Genomic DNA, 19,950 nt, shown 5'->3' with positions numbered 1-19,950 from the left:
ATGTTTATATAAAAGAATATGTCAACGCATGCACAAACAATACTAAAGAAAATAACTAAGTGAAGATATAATATATTGTGCTGTGGACTAGAAATTTCCTAAGAGGTATATCTTAACTGTTCTTACCACCAAATAAATAAGTAGAAGTAATCATGAGAGTTGATAGATGTGATAATTAGCTTGGGAGGTGGAGTTTGCCAATCATTTCACAGTTTATAAATATATTGAAATGTAAGGAAATACCTCAAATATGTATGATTTCTTTGTCTCTTTTTTTTCAGTAAAGCAGAGAGTGGAGTAAAGAGTATAACTTTGCCTTGCTTTACTAGATGTTCTGTGCATACAAACTACATTTGTTGTCAATCAAATTACAAATAAATAGTACTGCTTGGCTTTGATGCTTCAATTTCCTTATTTTCTTTAGTCAAGTGAGTCAGGAAACATGAAGTAAGAGCCCAGTTAGAGCCAGCCCTGACACTGGACATAAATCTGGAGGAAACACAGTCCTTTGCCAGTCCCTGAAATCTGAGTCAGTGTGCTTGTTCCATCACTTTATGATCTTGAGAGATATCGTAGAGTAAGTTTCTCAGTCCACTTGTGAAGGCACAGGGAGAGGAACATCCAGAAAAGCCAAACAGATTATGTTAGTCAGCCTTTTCTCACTGTGACCACAAACCTGAAAAAAATCAACTTAGAAAAGGAAAGGTTTACTCAGGCTTGTGGCTTTAATCCATGATCAGCTGGTTTCGCTGCTTTAGGCCTCCGGGGAGGCAGACACACCGTGGAGGAACAGCATGCAAGAGGAAAGCCACTCACATCATGAGGACCAGGAAGCCGAGGATGAAGGAACCCTCAAGAAGGGGTCAGAGACAAAGGAAAACCTGTGAAAGCCATGACCACAGAGACCTGATTCATCCAATTAAGTCCCAGGTCCTAATAAACCCACTGAGTAAGGACCACATCAATTAATTAACCCACTGATGAAGTTGCAGTTCTCACAGTTCAATCATTTCCTAACAGCTTTACCACGGACCATTGCTGTACTGGAGCTCAAACCCCCAGCTCATGAGTCTTAGGGGAACATCATATCCAAACCATAACACAGACCATAAATGAAAGGGTGTAGGGTTCACTCCTGAGAGACACTAACGTAACCATGGTGGTTTGGTAGCTGGTCTAGGAAGGGAAGATAAATGACAGACTATGTCATCTAAGTTGGATGAACATGAGGCCATACAAGAACTATGAGAAGGAAAGTCTAAAGAGGGCCCAAATGAACCATACGGAAACCAAAAGAGGACAGCAAGGTCAGGGATTTAAGTTTTCACAAGTAGAACATTTTAGTTACACAGAACTCAAATTAATGCTTCTTTATGGCAAAGAAAACTATATATTCATTCATCTGTTGATGGGCATCTAGACCATTTCCAAGACTTAACTGTTATGACTGTGCTACTATATATGTGAGTATGCATGTAGGTAGGCAGAAACAATATTTTCAGATTGGCCATATTACCAAAAATAACATACAGATTTAATACAATGAAAATTCCAACATTATTCTTCACGGAACTCCCCACCCCTCAAAAAGTCCTAAATTTTATGTGGAACCAGAAGAGGCCCAGAATAGTAAGGACAATCTTGAGCAACAAGAACAAAGCGGAAAGCATCACAATAGAGGATTTCAAATTGTATTACAAGTCTACAGTGATAAAAATGGCATGGTTTCACAAAACAGACATGCTGATCAAGGGGACAGAATTGAGGATGAAGAAACAACCCCATCTTCAGACATCCTGTGTCATCAAAGGGGCCAAAAAATACTCTAGAGAAAAGATAACCTCTTTAAAAATGGTGCTGGGAAAACTGGCTATCCACACACAGAAGAATGAATCTAGATCTGTTACCCTACAATCAAATAAAAATGAATCACATACTTACATATAAAAACAGAACCACCAAATCTGTTAGCACAAAAAATTGGTGAAGACATAGGCATAGGTCAGAACATTCTAAAAAGAATCCCAATTGCACAAGAAATAACACCAACAGCCAGCAAATAGAATTATATCAAATTTTAAAAGTCTCTACAAAGCAAGGCAAACAGCTAAGTCATGAAAGTGGCAATCTATAGAATGGGAAAAAGTCTCGCCACCTGCCGTTTAGAAAGAAGACTAATACAAAAAATACATTAAGAATGAAAAATGTAGACTACCCCATAATAGAAGATCCAATGAAATAATGGGCAATTGAAATGAACACTCTTCAAAGAAGTACATACTGATTTCCATAATAGTTGTATCAATTTACATTCCCACCAAAAATTTAGTGTGCCTTTTTCTCTGCAGCCTCACTGGCTTTCTTTCTTTCTCTTTTTCCTATTCTTTCTTCCTTCCTTCCTTCCTTCCTTCCTTCCTTCCTTCCTTCCTTCCTTCCTTCCTTCCTTTCTTTCATGACAGCCATTCATTCTGGAGTAAAATGGAGTCTCTTGTTTTAATTTTTGCTTCTCTGATGGACAGAGATGCTAAGCATGTTTTGTGTATTTATTGGCCATTTGTACTTCTTTTGAGATGTATGGATTCATTTTGCATGGCTGTTTTATGATTGCACCTTTTATTTTGGAAGGTCTAATTTTTGAGTTCTTTGTAAATTCTAGATAGCAGTTCTCTGTCAGAGGAACAGCTAGCAAAAATGTTTCACATTCTGTAGGTTGTCTGTATTGTTTCCTTTGGTGTGCAGAAGCTTTTTATTCTAATGTAATTATATTTGTTTATACTTGATGCTATTTCTTGTGCAATTGGGGTTCATTTCATTCAACTCAACTATTCCCATTATAGGTGTCTTCCCCAAAACAGCTAAAACAGTGATCCAGGCATAGCCATGTTTATAGCAGCATAATTAACAAAAGCTAAATCTTGGAAGCAGCCTATGTGTCCACCAACAGATGAATGGATAAAGAAAATGTGGCACTTATACTAAGTGGAGTACTACTCTGCCTTAAAAGATAAACTTGAATCCTTTGTAAGATAATGGATGCACCTTGAAACTATGTTGAGGGAAATAAATTGGACACACAAACTTAAATATTACAAAATTTATCATATATGAGAAACCCAAAATATTTTTAAAAATTAAAAACAAAATAGAAGGCAATAGGAAACAGGGAGATGGATCTTTTACAACTGAGAAGGAGGTTTAGAGGTGGAGGGAGGGGGAAGGGATATGAGGGAAAAGAGAATGAAAAGAATTAAAGTATGCTAAGTGTTCATACCTACTTTCTACGCTGAATGTAAACATCATATTCGGTAAGCATGTAGTAATACAAATAGTACCAATATCCAATGGGTATAAATGAAAAAATGTTTAGCATCTTTAGCCAGTAGAGAAATCAAAACAATACTGAGGTTTTATGTTACTCCAGAAAGAAGGGGTATATTCATTAATCTAGAAAGGGTTAATTCTGAAGGTTTTTACAGTAGCACATGGTATTGAGATTCACCCATGTTTGTGTTATATGATAGAAAATTCAACCTAAAGATTTGAATTTTAGCCTTCTTTGGCTATGTGTGCAATTAACCAATGCTCACAGAGAAGGTAAAACACTTCTGAACCTTGACTTTGTCATATGTCACACAGAGAGGTAGCTTTCAGTTCATCAATGCTACATTTCTAAAAACAATGCTCAGGTTCATAGCCAATTATACATACATAGATCAAATCTCATTGGGCTGGTTTTTATAATGAAGAAAATGGACACATTTCTCTTATACATATTAGCACCTTCATTAGTAAATTTTTTTCTATCTCCACTTGATAACTACACAAATATATATTAATAGGCATTATCAAAAAGATAAGAATTAAAATCAGAAGTTTTTAATGGTAATATTTTTACTTAACTCAAATATTTTTACTTAACTTAGCCAAAGGGATCAAATGTCACAGAAACTACATTTATGCATATTTATACAAAATGAGAATTTAACACAAAGACGTTCTTTTTCACTGCTACTAAAAAACTTGAAAATTAATTTTGTAATAATATTTTACATAATTTTTAAAAATCTTTGTTCTTTCAGCCAATGCACGCCAATACTTGTGTCTAATTTTCACATAAACACTTTAACATGACTACATTTGTCAGTTTTACAGCAAAGAGTGAAATAATTAAGGACAAGTCATATTTGGATAAATAAAATATACCATAGAAGAATTAAGTGTCTTTCTTTAGAGAAATGAGGTGCTAATATCTTTACTTTTCTATGCCCGGCCCTCCTAAATACAGAATGCTCTTTGTTGTTAAAAGGCAGTATTCTTGACCTCTATTCTGTAGACCAACATTTTATTACCAGTGCTTGTAACTGGAAGGAACCAATCTTGGAAGAAATCCCTGAGATCTAGGCTGCTGCAAATCACAATATAGCCTCCCCCAGAAGTCTTCAAAGGTGCCCACTGCATTTTACAGGGTCTCAGAAGTTCTCAATTCATAAAATGTCTCATAGATATTTACTGACAATATAAGGAAGTCAGATTTTAACTGCGTATTGCTACTTCTTTGTTCTTTCATACTGCACGAAAATGAAAAAGTGCTTAACCCCTGGATTTTCCTAAATAACTCAGTGTCCAAGCACCTGTGAATCACGGCTATTTCCTGCCCTTAGATTTATCTGTCTAACTTCCATTTACACGTGTTTGTCTTGATGTGTTTCAACAAACCTATATACAATTCAGAAATGAAGTAAAAAATTGAACCTAGTGTTCTATGTATCAAATCCTGGAAAATACATTTTCTTTCTCCTAATGGGTCTTTTAAACAAGTACAGCTATATTTTTGTAACACCTTATATGAAGAGAAACAATCTGGAAAAAGTATCTGTAACCTTCATCTCTTGCCACATAAGTCAATAGATCTTCATGACAGCTCTTCAAACCCATATAAAAGATCAATATTAAGGCATTTACCTGTGAAGATTTCAGCAGTGTGCCATAGATTTTAACTTGCTGGCCCAGTTTCAGATCTCCAATCTTTTCTTCTATAGAAGCACAGACAGCTAACTCCAATCATACATTTCACATTAAAAATAGACTTTTATTTTCCAAGATATTTTTAACATTTTGAAGAAAGTTAACTGTCACACTTTTTCTTTCTTGTTCAAAATAGGTGTTTTTATTCATTAAAGTAAGGATATCTGAATGTGTATAACTCAGGAGAAAGAGACACTACCAGTCCTTTGGGCGCCTTCTCTGTTGAGGTCTCACAAGATAACAAGATAATGTTGAGTGTCAGCATTCATTAAGGATCATGGGGATTGAAAAGTTGTGATGAGTAAAAATTTGTACTATTTCTTCTTTTGTGGGTACTTCTGGATAGAAACTTGAGCAGCAAATAAGCCCATGTGTGTTCACACCTGCTTAATAGAACACTACATGATGCGGCTTTCCACTATGCCACCACTGTGCTTACAAGGTAAGTCGTCAGCCATACAGGAAGAGTTTGCTTGTAATGGTTAGATTTACATAATTTGGAAAGCCCTAGTAGTAGGCAGAGAATAATGGGCTATTGCCCTGGAAAATGTGAAGGCTGCAATGAAATTCATTCCCAGGCTACTGAGTAGTTGGCTCCCTAGGACGCCTCAGGGGAGTAGACAGACTTTCAAGTAAACAGACTCCCGTGTTTAAATTTGTTTCCTTTGGTCTGTTTTCTAAGAACCTGAGTTAATTTCAAAAGAGATATCCATATTATTGTTTGAAATACTAGAGCAAAGAAGTTCCTAGAGTAATGAGATGAATTTTTGCTTTCTATTTTCTCCATAAAATGGAGCATGCTGGGTGTACCTTATGTGGTAGACTGAATTCCATGACAACAGGACTATATGCTTTAAGAAAAATAGAAACAAACAACTATACTTTTGTTACAAGATTCTTTAACTTAGGTAAAGCTAATGTTTTGAGGTCATCAAAACTTTCTTCTGTACATCTACACAGCACACTTTTCCCAGGCACTCTATTTTTAAGTGGTCATGTTTTTGAAATTTTTGTCCCTGGGAAAATAGACAGAAATGTAGCTTACTCCAAAGTCAGTGCTATTAAAACCTATTGAGTAATTCTGCTTAGAAATTCCATACCCACTTGAAGAATGAAGAGGACACCATCAACATACAGGAAGGGAGGATCTGCATAATGCAAGAAGTACATATCTCTGAATGACTCTTCAGTGGAAACCCGGATTTACCTTAATGGATTTACTTTTAATGGATGACATAATGAGATGGGAATTATGGTAAACCATAGAGATTTGTATATTGTAGTAGTTTACTTTCCCTAGTTAACATAATCATCACTATGTCTAAAACATGGATACTTTGCTAACTAAAACTTTTTCTATAGGGGTTAGAAATATGAGTAGAATACAGGAAGATGTTATTTCAAAAGTAATTGAGGAAATGTTTACAAAAAGACTGAAGATAATCACCTGGAACATTATATATACAATACAACTATTTGGGTAGACAGATAACACAACAATGCATAAGTAGACTTTTTTCTTGGAGGAGAGTGAAAAACTTAACTTCACCTAAATATTTGGCTGTTCCTTCTGCTTCCTTATATTTACTGGAAAGTGCATATTGAGTGTCTTCCTCAATGCTTAGTTATAGACTCAATTCTTTTATCACTGTGTGGAACTTTCCTAGACAATATTATCTACACTCACAAGATCTATTTGCTCTATGGATTTATTTACAGTCTATATTTCTAATTCTGACTTGTAGTTTAGGACAAAAGCAGCAAAGTCAGTTTTACTAGACTTTAACTCTCAAAAAACATTTCAACCTTTACAATTTAAGAATAAACTAATGCTCCTAACCAAGTATTTGCTCTCTTCTAATGATTTCTAGTTGGTAAAAGCCACCTTTTCTATGTGTAAACCAAAATCTTAGGTCCTTTTTCTGATACCAAATGTCTTAATTTGTTCAAGGGTTAAATCATAGTTCCATAAACTAAGTGGCTTAGAAACAAAAGAAATTTTCTTCTTGTAGTTCTGGAAGCTGATCTTGATCCAAGACTAAGATACCATCAGAAATGATGTCATGTGAAGGCCAATGTCTTTGTTCTGAGACAGTAACTTGCTAATGAGTTCACATATGCTAGAAGGCACTCATGTGCTATTGGGTCTCATTTATAAGGGCACTCATTCCAATCATGAGGACTCTCTTTTCATGGCCTAATCATTTTCCTAAGTTCCTACCTCCTCATACCATCACCTTGAAAGTTTGGATTTCAACAGAAGGATATTTGAAGGGACACAAACGGCATAATATAGCACCATGATTTCTTTACTGCTATTACAGCCGAGTGTTCAGCAATTCAGAGTTACTTCTGATATGGCTTTCATATTCATCTTTCTTTTCCTTTTCCTTACCATGCTGTTAGCAATTGCTGCTAGAATCCATTCACTCATCCTTCCATATCTATCTATCTAGCTTTGTAATACAGTATAATAGAGTTTAGTTAATTAGCTTATAAATAGGCAGTTAGTACAGGAAAAGAGGTAAAGATAAGAATGGAAAGACAAGAAATTTTCCTCCCCCAAAAACGCAAACAAAGTCTTTCTAAATAGGGGAAGTTGGAGGGGGTGAAGGGAGGGCAGAGGTAAGGGGAAAAACATGAGAACAAAGATCTGTCATATAAAGGTGCAAGATCCCAATGATAAATGTAACTGTACTGTACACTTAGAAAGTATCAATAAACTCAATAAGATAAAAAAAAAAAAAACTTTCCTGCCAGGAAGAAGATTCTTATATAAAATATTCTGTTAGTTGACAATTTCTCCCTACCTCTGGACTGGACTTTAAGGAACATTAGTTTAATTTCTTTTAACTTGTTTTCTTTGAGAAAAGCTCTACTTATCTATATAAGAACAAGAAAAAAAGCAATTTATACTTTCATTTGGAATCCCCTCCTGGTAATAGGAATTATATCTTTTCTTATTTCCACTAAATTTCCTCCTAACTTCCTCTTTTTGTCCCCGAATTCAGTCTTCAACTTCATGAAACTACAATCTTAGTTTGTACAGAATTAAGTGTTTCATATTTGGAGGTCCCACCAAGACCTGAGATTAATATGTAGGAAGTAAGACCCCAGTGGGAAGTTTTTATTGTCTTTTTCATCTCCTATATGTTCACGTTAATTGTGATTCCATTTAGGAGATAGACAGGATTTGCACTATTTGTTTTTGTTTTTGTTTTTATTGGATACCCTTGGAGTCTCTTCTGCCATTTTCCAGGTGTAGAATAGATTTGGGGAACAAATCTTTTCCACTTCTATGGCCTCTTAAATCCAGCTTTTACCTGCTGCTATTTCTTTTCTTTTTCATTTTTGGGAGCTTATTTTACTAAAATCCAGAGACCCACAGTGAGAAAGCTTTTAGTCCCAGTTGTCTTTCTGCCCTTGAGTTGTGAGTGTTCAAGAAATGGTGAGGAGCTCCATAGATACAGTTCCTATTCCTTGCATATAGGGTTAGGTGTTTCATACCAGAGGGAAAAGCACTTTCTTGTCCCTTCTCTGTCCTTGTCCTCAGAAATAACACTTTGGCAGGGCGTACCAACTGGTTTTTTTGAGGTGGAGTCATTACAACACAGATGATTTCATTGGTAGAACAGAAAGCAATCTTAGTGATTCTTATGGGCTGGCAGCAGCTGTAGACATAACATGTAACAAGGAAGCTGATAGCAACAGTCTCCTGATCTGCATGGGACAGCCTTGTTCTTGCTACAATTTCTCTCTGGAGAATAAAGGAGAGCTATGAAGTTCTATACTGAGAGATATGCTGAGGACTGTGAAAGGAAAAGCCAATATGTAGTTAGTGTGACCCATGGGAACTCAAGGAAAGGGGGTGACAGGTGCCAGTAAGATCAGACATTCTGGCCTTGCACACTTCCTCAGAGGCCTCCAGAGGGGTCAAGTGTAAGGGGTGATTTAGATAAAGACAGAGAACAAATAGAATGGGTAGGAACATCTTCACTCCTTTATTATTTTCAAAATGGGAAAGCTCCATGTAAAACTCAACTTCCCAGGAGACTTGTAATACATACTTAAAATCTAGCACTTCTCTGACCCCAGATCCACCCCCCCCACACACACACACAAAAGCACTTCTTAGACTTTTTCTACACTCTCACATAGCCTTGACACCCACTCTGGGAAATGCAAAAGTATAAATCACAACACTGTACATTTAATGGGCCTGTCCCTTTAGAAACATTTACATAAGAAACAGTTGTGCTTATCAAAAGAGCAGTTTCCCTGTAGGAACATAATGACTCTAATGCAGAGGGCCTAAGGGATCTGTATTTTGGTGGCAGCTACTCCAATGATTAAGGTAGATCATTAAACTAGGATCCTTCTGAAAATAGCTTTTGCTTTCATGGCCACAAAAGAGATCACACAGTAAACTTAGATTTGTAATAAAGAGGAAAACAAAGATTCCATTTATAGCTCTTCTCTCTTTCCCCCTTTTAACTCTTATTGGCTTTAATTTGTGCAAGAGAATGGTTATGATTCACCTAAAAAGTGAAGGGAATGGAATTAATATGAGAAAATAAAAAATAATGGAAACAAAGTCTTTCTATATCACTGTGGTGCTTGTTATTGCTAACTTTGTGGTATATTAAATATACTTGTGTTTTCCAAGTATACAGGCCTTCAAAGACACAGAACTTACAAAAACCTCTTATACCTATGATTTCTAGCCTAAAGTTGTTTATGACAGTAAACTTGTTCAGGCTCATGTTGATGTGATTGTTAAATTAATGTGTTATAACGTTTAGATATATCTATATATTATACAGTCCAGAAAATATCACCATAATAATTAGAGATTGGATATTAGTAATGCATAATGTACATAAATAAACAAATACCTTCTCCTTAAAAGATACTTTACTAAAAGATAACAAATTTGAATGGGGGTTTATTTATATAATTTAATATCTTGTAATTAGAGGTCACCAAATAAGAAAATAAAAATTTAGATATATTTCAGAGATAACAAAAACCTAATAATTCTAATATAAATAAAGATGTCATAATTTTTCTGCTAAAATGCTATTTGCTCTTGGTTTCAAATTCTCCCTATAAAACTTTATAACTATTATCTGTTGACATACTATAAGAATGTGACTTCTAAAGCGACCATTATTGGTGAAAAATAATAGCACTTTTCTGGTCATACTTTATATCTGAAAGTACTCAATATCCAAATGAAATTATGGATTTTCACCTACTACTCCATTTCAGTAATGGTATAACTAACCTTTTGGGTGTTCCCCAGTTGAGACTTAGAGACCAAAGCCCAACATAAAACAACTGGGCAAAGACGACAGCCAATATTTTGGCCCTACTCCTGCCAGGTCCATCAGGAACCAGGACATGACTGCATCCTTCTAAAAGGATCCAGAAAATCTGGTGAGTCACCTGAGCATGAAGATTGTTGGACCCCAGAGGACAGGAGTCAGCCAGTATACATTGTACTAAAAGGAGGGTCACTAAGAAGATCTCCTGTGCTTCCAAGAAAACCTCCTTTTGTCTATGACTCATTCTGTGACTTTATGAGATTAAGAGCTCAGTTTATTTTTGTTTTGTTTTTGTTTGTTTATTGGTTTGTTTTTTTTGGTTTTTTGAGACAGGGTCTCACTATGTAGTTGAGACTGACCTGGAACTCACTATGTAGCCCACGCTGGTCTCAAACTCACAGTGATCCTCCTGCCTCAGCCTCCCGAATGCTGGGATTACAGGCATGTGCCACCATGCCTGGCTGAGCTCAGTTTAAATAGAATGATCGGTTTCTGACTCCCTTCATTCTATTCTACCTGTTGCAGTCAGAGTGATTATTTTTTCTGGTAAAAACTAATTAACAGGTGCTTCAGTTTAGAGTTCTTGTAAGGTTTTTCTGCCCTTTGATAAAAATTAAATCACTCATCTGTTACAGGGCACTGTGTCGAGCTACACTTGCCTACTTCCAGTATCATCATATCCAACTTCTTCACTCTCTGAACTCAGTCACAGCTGTTCAGTTTTTCCTTTTCTAAACTTTTTCTCACCATATACCAAATGCATCTGTTCTCTGTCACATCCTCCTCCTTCCCTCTCTTTCTGTCCTCACTCGGCACTTTTTCTTATCTCATAGTCACAATGATTTTGCAGAAAATGGATAATTTTCTCAGTGTTTCTTTCCCTATAGTATTATGGGTCCTCCTTTCCGAGCTGTAATTACACATGTTATATTTTGATTCATAGACATCCCTCCCAATAAACTAAATTCTATCAGAGCAAAGACTATGTCTATGTCTTCTAACTCAACTCTCCTGCAGTACTTGTCAAAAGTGCTCAATCTACTCCTTTTTTTCTTTTTTTTTTTTGAACAAACAAATATACCCAGTGGGGTGAGGAGTATGGAAATTTGTTCTTTAATTAGGGAAAAGCACATCAATAAATCCTTAGGTGAAAGAAGTGTAAATGACTTATTCAGAAATAAAAGGACTTTTATTGAAGTAAAACGTGAAGGTGATAAGTCTCTGTAATAACAGAAAGGCAGACTCTGCTACTTCAAGTCTGAAAAGATCTTCTGTGTAATTTTCATAGTTAACAAATAAAATGGATCCAGATAGGATGAAAGAAAGTCCTTTAAGTCTCTGGAATGGGAATTTGAAGAGGACATATGAAACAGTCCTGTGGGTGTACCTAACCTCTAAGAAAGGCAATGACAAAAACATAGTCTGGTATTTAATCTGCTTTGAGGAATTAAAAGAAAGCTCCTTGTTTTTACTTCAGAAAAAGCCAAAAAGCAGAGGAGCAATATTCTAGAAGAGTTTGATTTGAGACAGCAAAAAAATGAGCTATAAAATATGGCATTCTTTTGTGGCAAGATCATTGTGACAGATCAAAAGCAATAAGAGCAGGTTTTAATCCAGTGATAAAGTCCTTTGTCAGGACGTTTTATACAATATATGAAGACGGTACCCCGAGAGAAGGTGTGATGTCAATGTCCAGCAGTGGTGGGAATTGGAATACTGCCCTGTTAGCTCAAAGTGAAGTGTTGCCTCTAAACTCTGACATAATTGAGATCATCTGGATTCCATCTGCCTTTGGAGAAAATATGGGGGCTCTTGGCCATCTATATTTTTCCTAGTACTTAAACATGACCTAATACATCATGCTATAAGCAAAATTGTTTTGAAGACGTCCACGGTGCGTACAGGCCAAGAAGGGGCCAGTGTACATCCAGGACTCATTGTAAACTCTTCAGGGGCCAACTCTTCCATTTTAAACTCAAACTTAAATCCCAAATTTGACCTGGGAAAAGCCCAGTTTTTTTTTTTTTTTCAAACAAAAATTAAGCTTGCCTATTTTCAGTGACTATAGAACAGCCAACATCAGTCAGAGAACACAATTATATTAAAGTATATATTTAAAAACAAACATCACTCTGGAGATTATAATTTAGAGAGGAATCTGCAATGTGTAACTGCCTGGGGTCATGCCTTAGCTGAATGGAGAAACATATTTTTGAGCCTTTCCTGATACTTAACTCCTTCTTTAGAGTACTTAACTTCTGCTTCTAGGGCAAGGCACATGTAGAAAAATGCTTTCAATTAACTTTAAAATGTTTGCCTCTAGGTCACTCCTGACCTGTCTTTTAAACTCTGATTTTTCTCACATTGGTACAGCCCCAGAAAATCTTTTTTCTTGTATGTTTACATATATTATGGAGTTTGATTGTCACCTTTCAAAGCAAATTCCTTACTATGTACCAATTAAGTATTAAAGATTATCCAGCAGCAGCATCAGGAGGGTTCAGGGGATCCCAGCACAGGAATCTGGGAGGACACATGTGTTACGTGTGACAAAATAGTGCCTGATTCTAAAGATACTTTAATATGAATCTGAATGAACAGAAGGGTATTATCGATTATGTAGAAGCCAATAAATATTACATGGAGAACTAACATAACAGCATCGATCCAGTTCAAATTAATGTGTATTCAATAAGACACATGTATTAGTATGATGGGTCCTCAGCTAATGAGTGTAGTGTCTGGTTTCATGGAGCTTACATTCCACCGGGAATGACTTTTAACTACAAATCACTATGACACGTGGTAGAATGCACTAAGTACAAAAAAAGAAATCAAAACAAAGTGATGTCGAATAATCAACACAAGGAAGTTTTGGAGATAGGTATATTTGGCTTTAAGTTACAGTTTCCTAGCTAAAAGCTGAAAAACATCACACATATAGCAGGAGGTGTGTTTTTCTCAGTGCTTTTTAGCCTAAAAGAATGAGTCTCCTCATTGAAATAGTAAAATGATTAAATAAAATAGCATGTTAGATGCCTAGCCCTTTGTTGTATATATAGTGAACATTCCATTAAAATAGAAGTCTACCTGAAGTCTTCCTCCCTCCTTTGGAAGCATCTTGTGAGAGATTACTATGCACTGTGATCTAAGAATGGGGAAATCTGAAAAGATTTCAATAGATGAAGGGGACTTATTCATGGTAATAGCTTGTTTCCAAAAGAGGAAAGACTGAAATGGGGTGCAAACATTGCATGTAACAGCATAATAAGAATTAAGACATGAGGTGGAACGTGTACAAGTTCAGCAGTACAAACAGAACAAAGATTCAGGGAAAGCAGGGGAAGGGAGATGGACTTGGCTGTCTGCCGTAGGAGTCCTGACTGTAACACCAGCGTGTCTGGATTCCATTCTGATGATTCCAAGGAATCTCTGAGAATTTGATCTGTGCCAGGTCTGAAAAAATGCTTCTAAGAAAATAAATTCTTTTGTTAAATAGGTTAAGAAAATTGTGTATATGCAACTCCTTCTAAGAAATTTCTAATGTGTATTGTCACAGTATTAAAAAAAAAAACCCAATTCAACTTTGTTTAACCTAAGTTGAATAAATTTAAGTACTGAAAAATTTCTTCTGACTCTCTTTCCCCACACATAACACTTGTTTAAAAGCCTCCATTTTGAGTATCACTGGAATATGTTCAGAGCAATTTTGTGTAAGTTCAGCTTTTAAAAGACAATACTGACAAAGCTATCAATTAGAAAATAAAAGCACTTGGATACTAGGATGCCAACCTGTTTTTTTTTTTGAGGATCAATATGCATATGGCGTAGATTGGAGAAAATAAATTCGAGACATGGATTGGGAGTAGCTTTGATTGGAATAAGACTTACTACAGAGAAGAGTAAATACGGAAGACCTGGCACAGACTCTAAAGTGTTAAGTCCAAATGATTGTCTGACCAGTGTTATCTGTAATAAGCATTGGAAACTCTGGCGGGATAACAAGGTTTGGAGGAAAGGAACTAATTTTAGATGTACTTGGTGTATGGGCTGCTTTGGAACTCTGTCTAGCAGGCAGCTGAAGATTTTATTTCATGTCAGCCAAACAATTTAAAACCCAGATAGTGCCAAGTTCAGAGCTAAATGTGAAGGACTGTAAGATAAAGACTGCTATCTACGTTCTGTACACCTTAAATTTTCTGGACTGGCCCCATCATTAGAGCAGACCCAGCAATTTTTTGGAAGTAAAATCTTGGACTAGTTCACAGGTCCACAGAGCTTTCCCATGCATTTCAGAGGTCACCAAGAGATCAAGCATTGAAAAGCAATCAAATCCCGCAATGCACTAGGTAGCAACAATCTGTTAAAGCATGTAGGTACATCCTAGGTTAACACAAAATTTTCACATTCCAGCCTTTTTCAGAAAATAAAACATAGGATTATTTGTAGGCCAAAGTTATGACAAATTTGTCATGTGAGACATAGTTTTTTCAATGGAAAATTTCTTGAAACATAAATTGTGCATTTAGATTCGTGTTTTTGTATTATGTAAAATTTAGAAAAGGAGTCAGGGAGCATCTTACTAAATTATGAAAAAGACTGAGATAAACAATGCTCAGCAAATACTCATTCACTCTCACATATTTCATAGATTTCTTTTTTTGGGGGGTGGGGGTTGAGACAGGGTCTCACTATATAGTTGAGACTGACCTGGAACTCACTATGTAGCCCAGGCTGGTCTCGAACTCACAGCGATCCTCCTGCCTCAGCCTCCAGAGTATTGGGATTACAGGTGTGCGCCACCGCGCCCGGCTCTCACGGACTTCTTTATATTAGTTTCATGTGAAAATACTTGACTATTACCATCATTTGGCGTGGGCTATGCATTGCTATGGGCTGGGGCAGTAAGAAGTTCTGGCCACACTCTATGACGCTCTTTCTCTGCTGCCAGTACCTTAAAGGTGATGTGCAACGTGTGACAGAGGTGAGACGTGCAGTAGAGTGCCCCAACCGGCACTGGATTTTGTGTGCACAACAAATTTTCATTTGGTTAAGCCATGGAGAGTTCAGGCATAATATCGTGCTGCTGTTATTGTTTGTCAACACTGGACAGCAAAACAAGCATTTCCTCATGCTGAGTCTTTGCATAAAACATGCTGGTGGAAAATGGTCAGCAGATGAAATGTGTAGCAGTGCACTGCTCTACATTGTATCGATATTATTCTTAGTTGAAATCGCCATAAAATTGCACAGACTATACTTTTTTCTTTATTACTACATGTTTACATGACGTTTACAATCATTTGAGGAGTAGGCACCTACACATAATGCAGATTGTTTCCATTTTTAATCTCCTTCCCTTCCTCTCTCCATCCTCCTCTGTTTGAAAAGGTTGTTTCCTTCTGTTTGTTCTCACTACTGGGGATCAAACCACTGAGCTACATCTCCAGGCCTTTATTTAATTCATTTTTATTTTGAGACAGGTTCTTGCTAGGTGGCTAAGTTGTCCAGGATGGTCTTGAAGCGGCAACCCTCCTGCTTCAGCCTCGCAAAGTGCTGGGATTATAGGTGTGTGTCACCATGCCCAGCCAGAGTTGTTGAACAACTCACACTATATTCACATTCTAGGAGTATGGAGTTTATTTCCCACTATGTCAGATAGTCTATTACAGCCTGTTTCAGGGACAATTGTCAGATTTTTAAAGTTGAAAGAACTACAATTTTCTAAGCACATGCTATTGTTTTAAAGTTTAAAATGATGGAAGATAATAAGATAATGGGGCATTACTTCTAGACGATTACTTCTAGGTAGTAAGTACAACAAGAGTATGTGCAGTTAGAATTCTTTAGGTTTGACATATAAGTTGCACAAGTTTATGCTAGCAGTTTCCAAGAAAAAGAAAATTCATAGTTAGTTCACACTGTTTTAGGCCATGGGAACTTGTAAACGTATCACACTCTCTAGCCCATTAGTCAACATTCAGCTCATTCTTTCCAATAAAGAATGGCAAACTCTGAGTGGGAAATTAATACGTTGAATTGTTAAAGCAACGTCACTGACACGAGGAAGGGTCTGGAACCGTCCTCACATGAGTAGTGGGGGTAGGTAGGGTTAGGACATGATCGGGAAGGAGGAAAGAAGAGCTGGGAGTTTTGGAAAGGGTAAGGAGATATGTTTGGAATTTATTATGGAGGAGGTTATACGGATCTACTTTCATATGTTTAATAAACTGCCATCTATTAGGAGAAAAACTTAAATTGTTGTTCCACCAAAAGGCCAAGTATAGACAATTTCACGTGGTTCCACCTGAAGCAAGAGAAAACAGAATTATCTTCGAATTATTTGCTTAGGATAAAACTTGAGAAAGTTTTTTGAATTACCAGAGTCAAAATTTAGGCTAAAATAATATCAAATGATCTCTATAGATGTTCAAAAGCATATAACTGAAATATTTAGTCCTATCATAGAGTTCACATAAGAATTTCATATTTAAATTTGAGGTTGGACATAAGAATGTTGATTATTATTTCATTTCTATGGTTTCTAATATTGTAACTTTAAGGCATTCTGGTCCAGATGTCCTTTAGTATGACTTTCTCAATTTAAAGATTCACTTTCAGATCCACAGCAAACTAAAAAGAAAAAAACAGAAAAGAAAAAGTGTGCATGCACACGCACACACACACACACACACACACACACACACAGCAAGCATCAGAGGTGGTCAACTTGTTTAGAATGCCCCAGGTATTCCCAATTATGATCACCCTGAAATTCCTTATAACTTATGAGCGAGGTATCTACAGTTTAATTTTGCAGTGTTCCCTGAAAATTATACAGCCAATCTTGAACACACGGTCTTCTTAAACTTGTATGAAGATTAAAATGATAAATGAATATTAATTGCAAGCCATCAAAGGCTAGTTTATCATTTTAAAATTACATTTAGTAATTGTCCTTCTGCAGCAAAGTTAATTTTTCCAAAGATCATTTTGCAATAACTATTAAATAAACTATGTCAATGTACTTTTGGGAAACATTGAAAATTTGCTAAAAACTTTCTGACATTTTTATACATCAGTTAATCATGATGTATTTCCAAAAATATAAATAAAAAGTAATTATAGATGAAAATCTTGGAAAGGCAAAACATTCTTTGGTAGCATTTCAATTCAATTTCCTGAAAATAGATATCCATGAAACAAAAACTAAAGAACAGCAGTAAAATATACCACTCTTGTGGTTACAGCTTCTAGGCAAAGCATTAAAATGACAACTAGATACAGGTAGCAACAGATGTATCAACCACCAAGAAAAGTTAAATTAAATCAAGTGAAAAATCTCAAATGAGGTAAGTGTTTAATGAAAAGGAAAAAGAATAAAACTCACATCTGCTTACATGGCGATGAAAGGAAAGATTCTGCTGAAAGTCTATACTGAAAATTAAGACACAGGCAAGACAAGCTATGTGCATTCACCCAATAAACAGAAAAGAATGAACCAGTGGATCAATGCCAGTTTTAATTTTTTAATCCTCAAAAGAAAGAAAATTAAGATCATGGTTGATAGATTCTCTACATCATATCAAGCAATCCAGCCCAAATTCTAGAAAAGACACAAAGCTTACTCAATTTAAAAGCAAATAGCATGCTTGTGTTTCATTTTTCTTTTTTTATGAGGGGGGTGCTGTGGATCAAGCACCTGCTGGGTGAGCATTCTGTTGCCTATCTACATCCCCAGCTCATATTTCTGTTTCTTAAAGGACATACAAGTAGCTGCACTGTTGTTTTCTACTGTACAAAGCCAGTTGACTTGAAACCTTAAAGTTCCTACGATAGCTTTAGAGACATATACATAAATGAACAAACCCCTTAGTGATTTAACTACATGATTTAAAATTGCTTATTTTGCTATAAAAGAGGCGACACTGGAGCACTGAAGCAGTAGGTCGCCAAAGCAACAAGAGAGAAATGTGGAGCCTGTTCCACTCAGGACTTCCCAACTTCAGACCAGGACTGAGACTGTGGTGATGAAAACCGAATTCTGCTGTCCTATTTTGGACTTAATCATCATAAAAAAGAGGACTGAGAGAGAAAAACTTGTAAATATTTCTATTCCTGCAATTGGTATTGAGGAGACAGTCTCCAAAACACTGTTACTGCCCGAGTGAACATTTTATAACCCTGCCTTTCACGTGAGGTTTCCCTCCTCCTCCTCCTCGTCTTCCTCCTCCTCCTCCTCCTCCTCCTCACATCTTGCCTCCTTTCTCTTCAGATCTAAGGCATGATGTAGCTAGAAAGATTTTTCTTCTCTACTTTGCATTGAATGTTTTCCAAATTTGATTTTTTGATGTTGCTGTGAGCCTAGACGATGCTTCAATACAAGAGAACGGGGTGTATACTTCTCAAAAGCCAGGGGTGCAGGGTCAGAGAAGAGAGTTCTGAGGTTCCCCGTGTGTCTGCTTCTGGAAGTTTTCTACCTGATACCGAAAATTCTGGAATTCTTGCTTGGGCCTCATCTTTAAATATGACCTGAACACAATGAGGAGTCTCCTCCTGCCCAACAACTTTCATATTACCAAGAGGCTCCTTTACAGCCTTGAAATGTGCAATGTGACTGATTGTTTGCTGTCAAAACAAACCAACACAAAAGCCTTGGGGATTTTTACTCTGACCTCCTGTGCTAAAATGTAACTCAGTCCCACTCGTTTAATGGAAGGACATTCTATCAAACCAGTCATATTGAAACACAGATGTTCGTTATTCAATGAAGCCATATAGAGATATTCTATGCAATTCCTCCTACCTCACCCCCCTAGGACTATCATGCTAAAATTGAATTAGCATAAACATAGGTAGAAAGAATGGTTTTAAAGGCATTTGTGCAAACATCAGCCAGCATCTCTGAGTGGAGCAGATCTTTAGAAACCAGTCCATCAGGGACTATAGTAGAGAAGAGAGTGGCTCCCATATTATTAGAAGTGACCAAATATTTTACATTACTGTTCCTGTTAAGAGAAGGTATAAAAGGAAATAAACTCAACCAAATGATCATTGAGTTCACACTAAGAGTTGAATAACAAAATCAGAAACCCTCAGTTTATCTCACTTTCATCTATTTACTAATTTTGACAGTGAGAGTCTGTAGTTTAGGTGCCTCAAGATTATTACTTGAAAACATTCATATTCGTGTCTGTTGATGAATCTTATTAAAGAGAGTAGTTATTACCAAAGAATCTATATTTCCAATGATTCCACTTATTTCTCCATCCCAGTGATAAACTTCATGAGTTGGGAGGATCAGAGAAATGTCTGTTCTCCTATGTTACTAGTTTTATTAGGCTTTTCACTTGAACAATTTCTAAAAGTATGAAGTATTAGAAACTAAAATATTCATTAGGTTTGGAAATGTTCATAGGTTGTAAACTTCACTCATGTAAATAGTTTTCCGACTGAAACTAGGACTAGCCCATTTCCCAGAGATGAAAAATAAAAACTTAAAAAAAAAAATAAGAGCACATTGCACTGGAAATTCTCAAAGCTACAAATGTGCTAATTATCCCATATTTTATCTTGTGGATTTTTTTTTTTTTTTTTT

General features: G+C 36.3%; 1 protein-coding gene across 6 annotated transcripts in view; it reads right to left on the bottom strand.

The window, feature by feature from the left end:
* Gpc5 (glypican 5) overlaps positions 1-19,950 on the bottom strand; it is a 1,306,099-nt gene that overhangs the window by 847,525 nt on the left and 438,624 nt on the right. Inside the window, exon 8 of one of the 6 annotated variants that reach the window (XM_010630598.3) lies at positions 16,442-16,659. The exons of the other annotated variants lie outside the window; for them this stretch is intronic. Coding sequence (XP_010628900.1) covers positions 16,606-16,659 — 54 coding nt within the window. The 3' untranslated portion in view covers positions 16,442-16,605. Of the gene's footprint in view, positions 1-16,441; positions 16,660-19,950 lie in introns of those variants that run through there. 6 annotated transcript variants of the gene reach the window in all.

This window comes from Fukomys damarensis, unplaced genomic scaffold (genome assembly GCF_012274545.1).
Source record: "Fukomys damarensis isolate Sample0158 unplaced genomic scaffold, DMR_v1.0_HiC HiC_scaffold_6, whole genome shotgun sequence".
In the NCBI taxonomy this organism is placed as follows: Eukaryota; Metazoa; Chordata; class Mammalia; order Rodentia; family Bathyergidae; genus Fukomys; species Fukomys damarensis.
The sequence above is the reverse complement of the archived record's forward strand: the minus strand, read 5'-3'. Positions and strand labels throughout refer to the sequence as shown.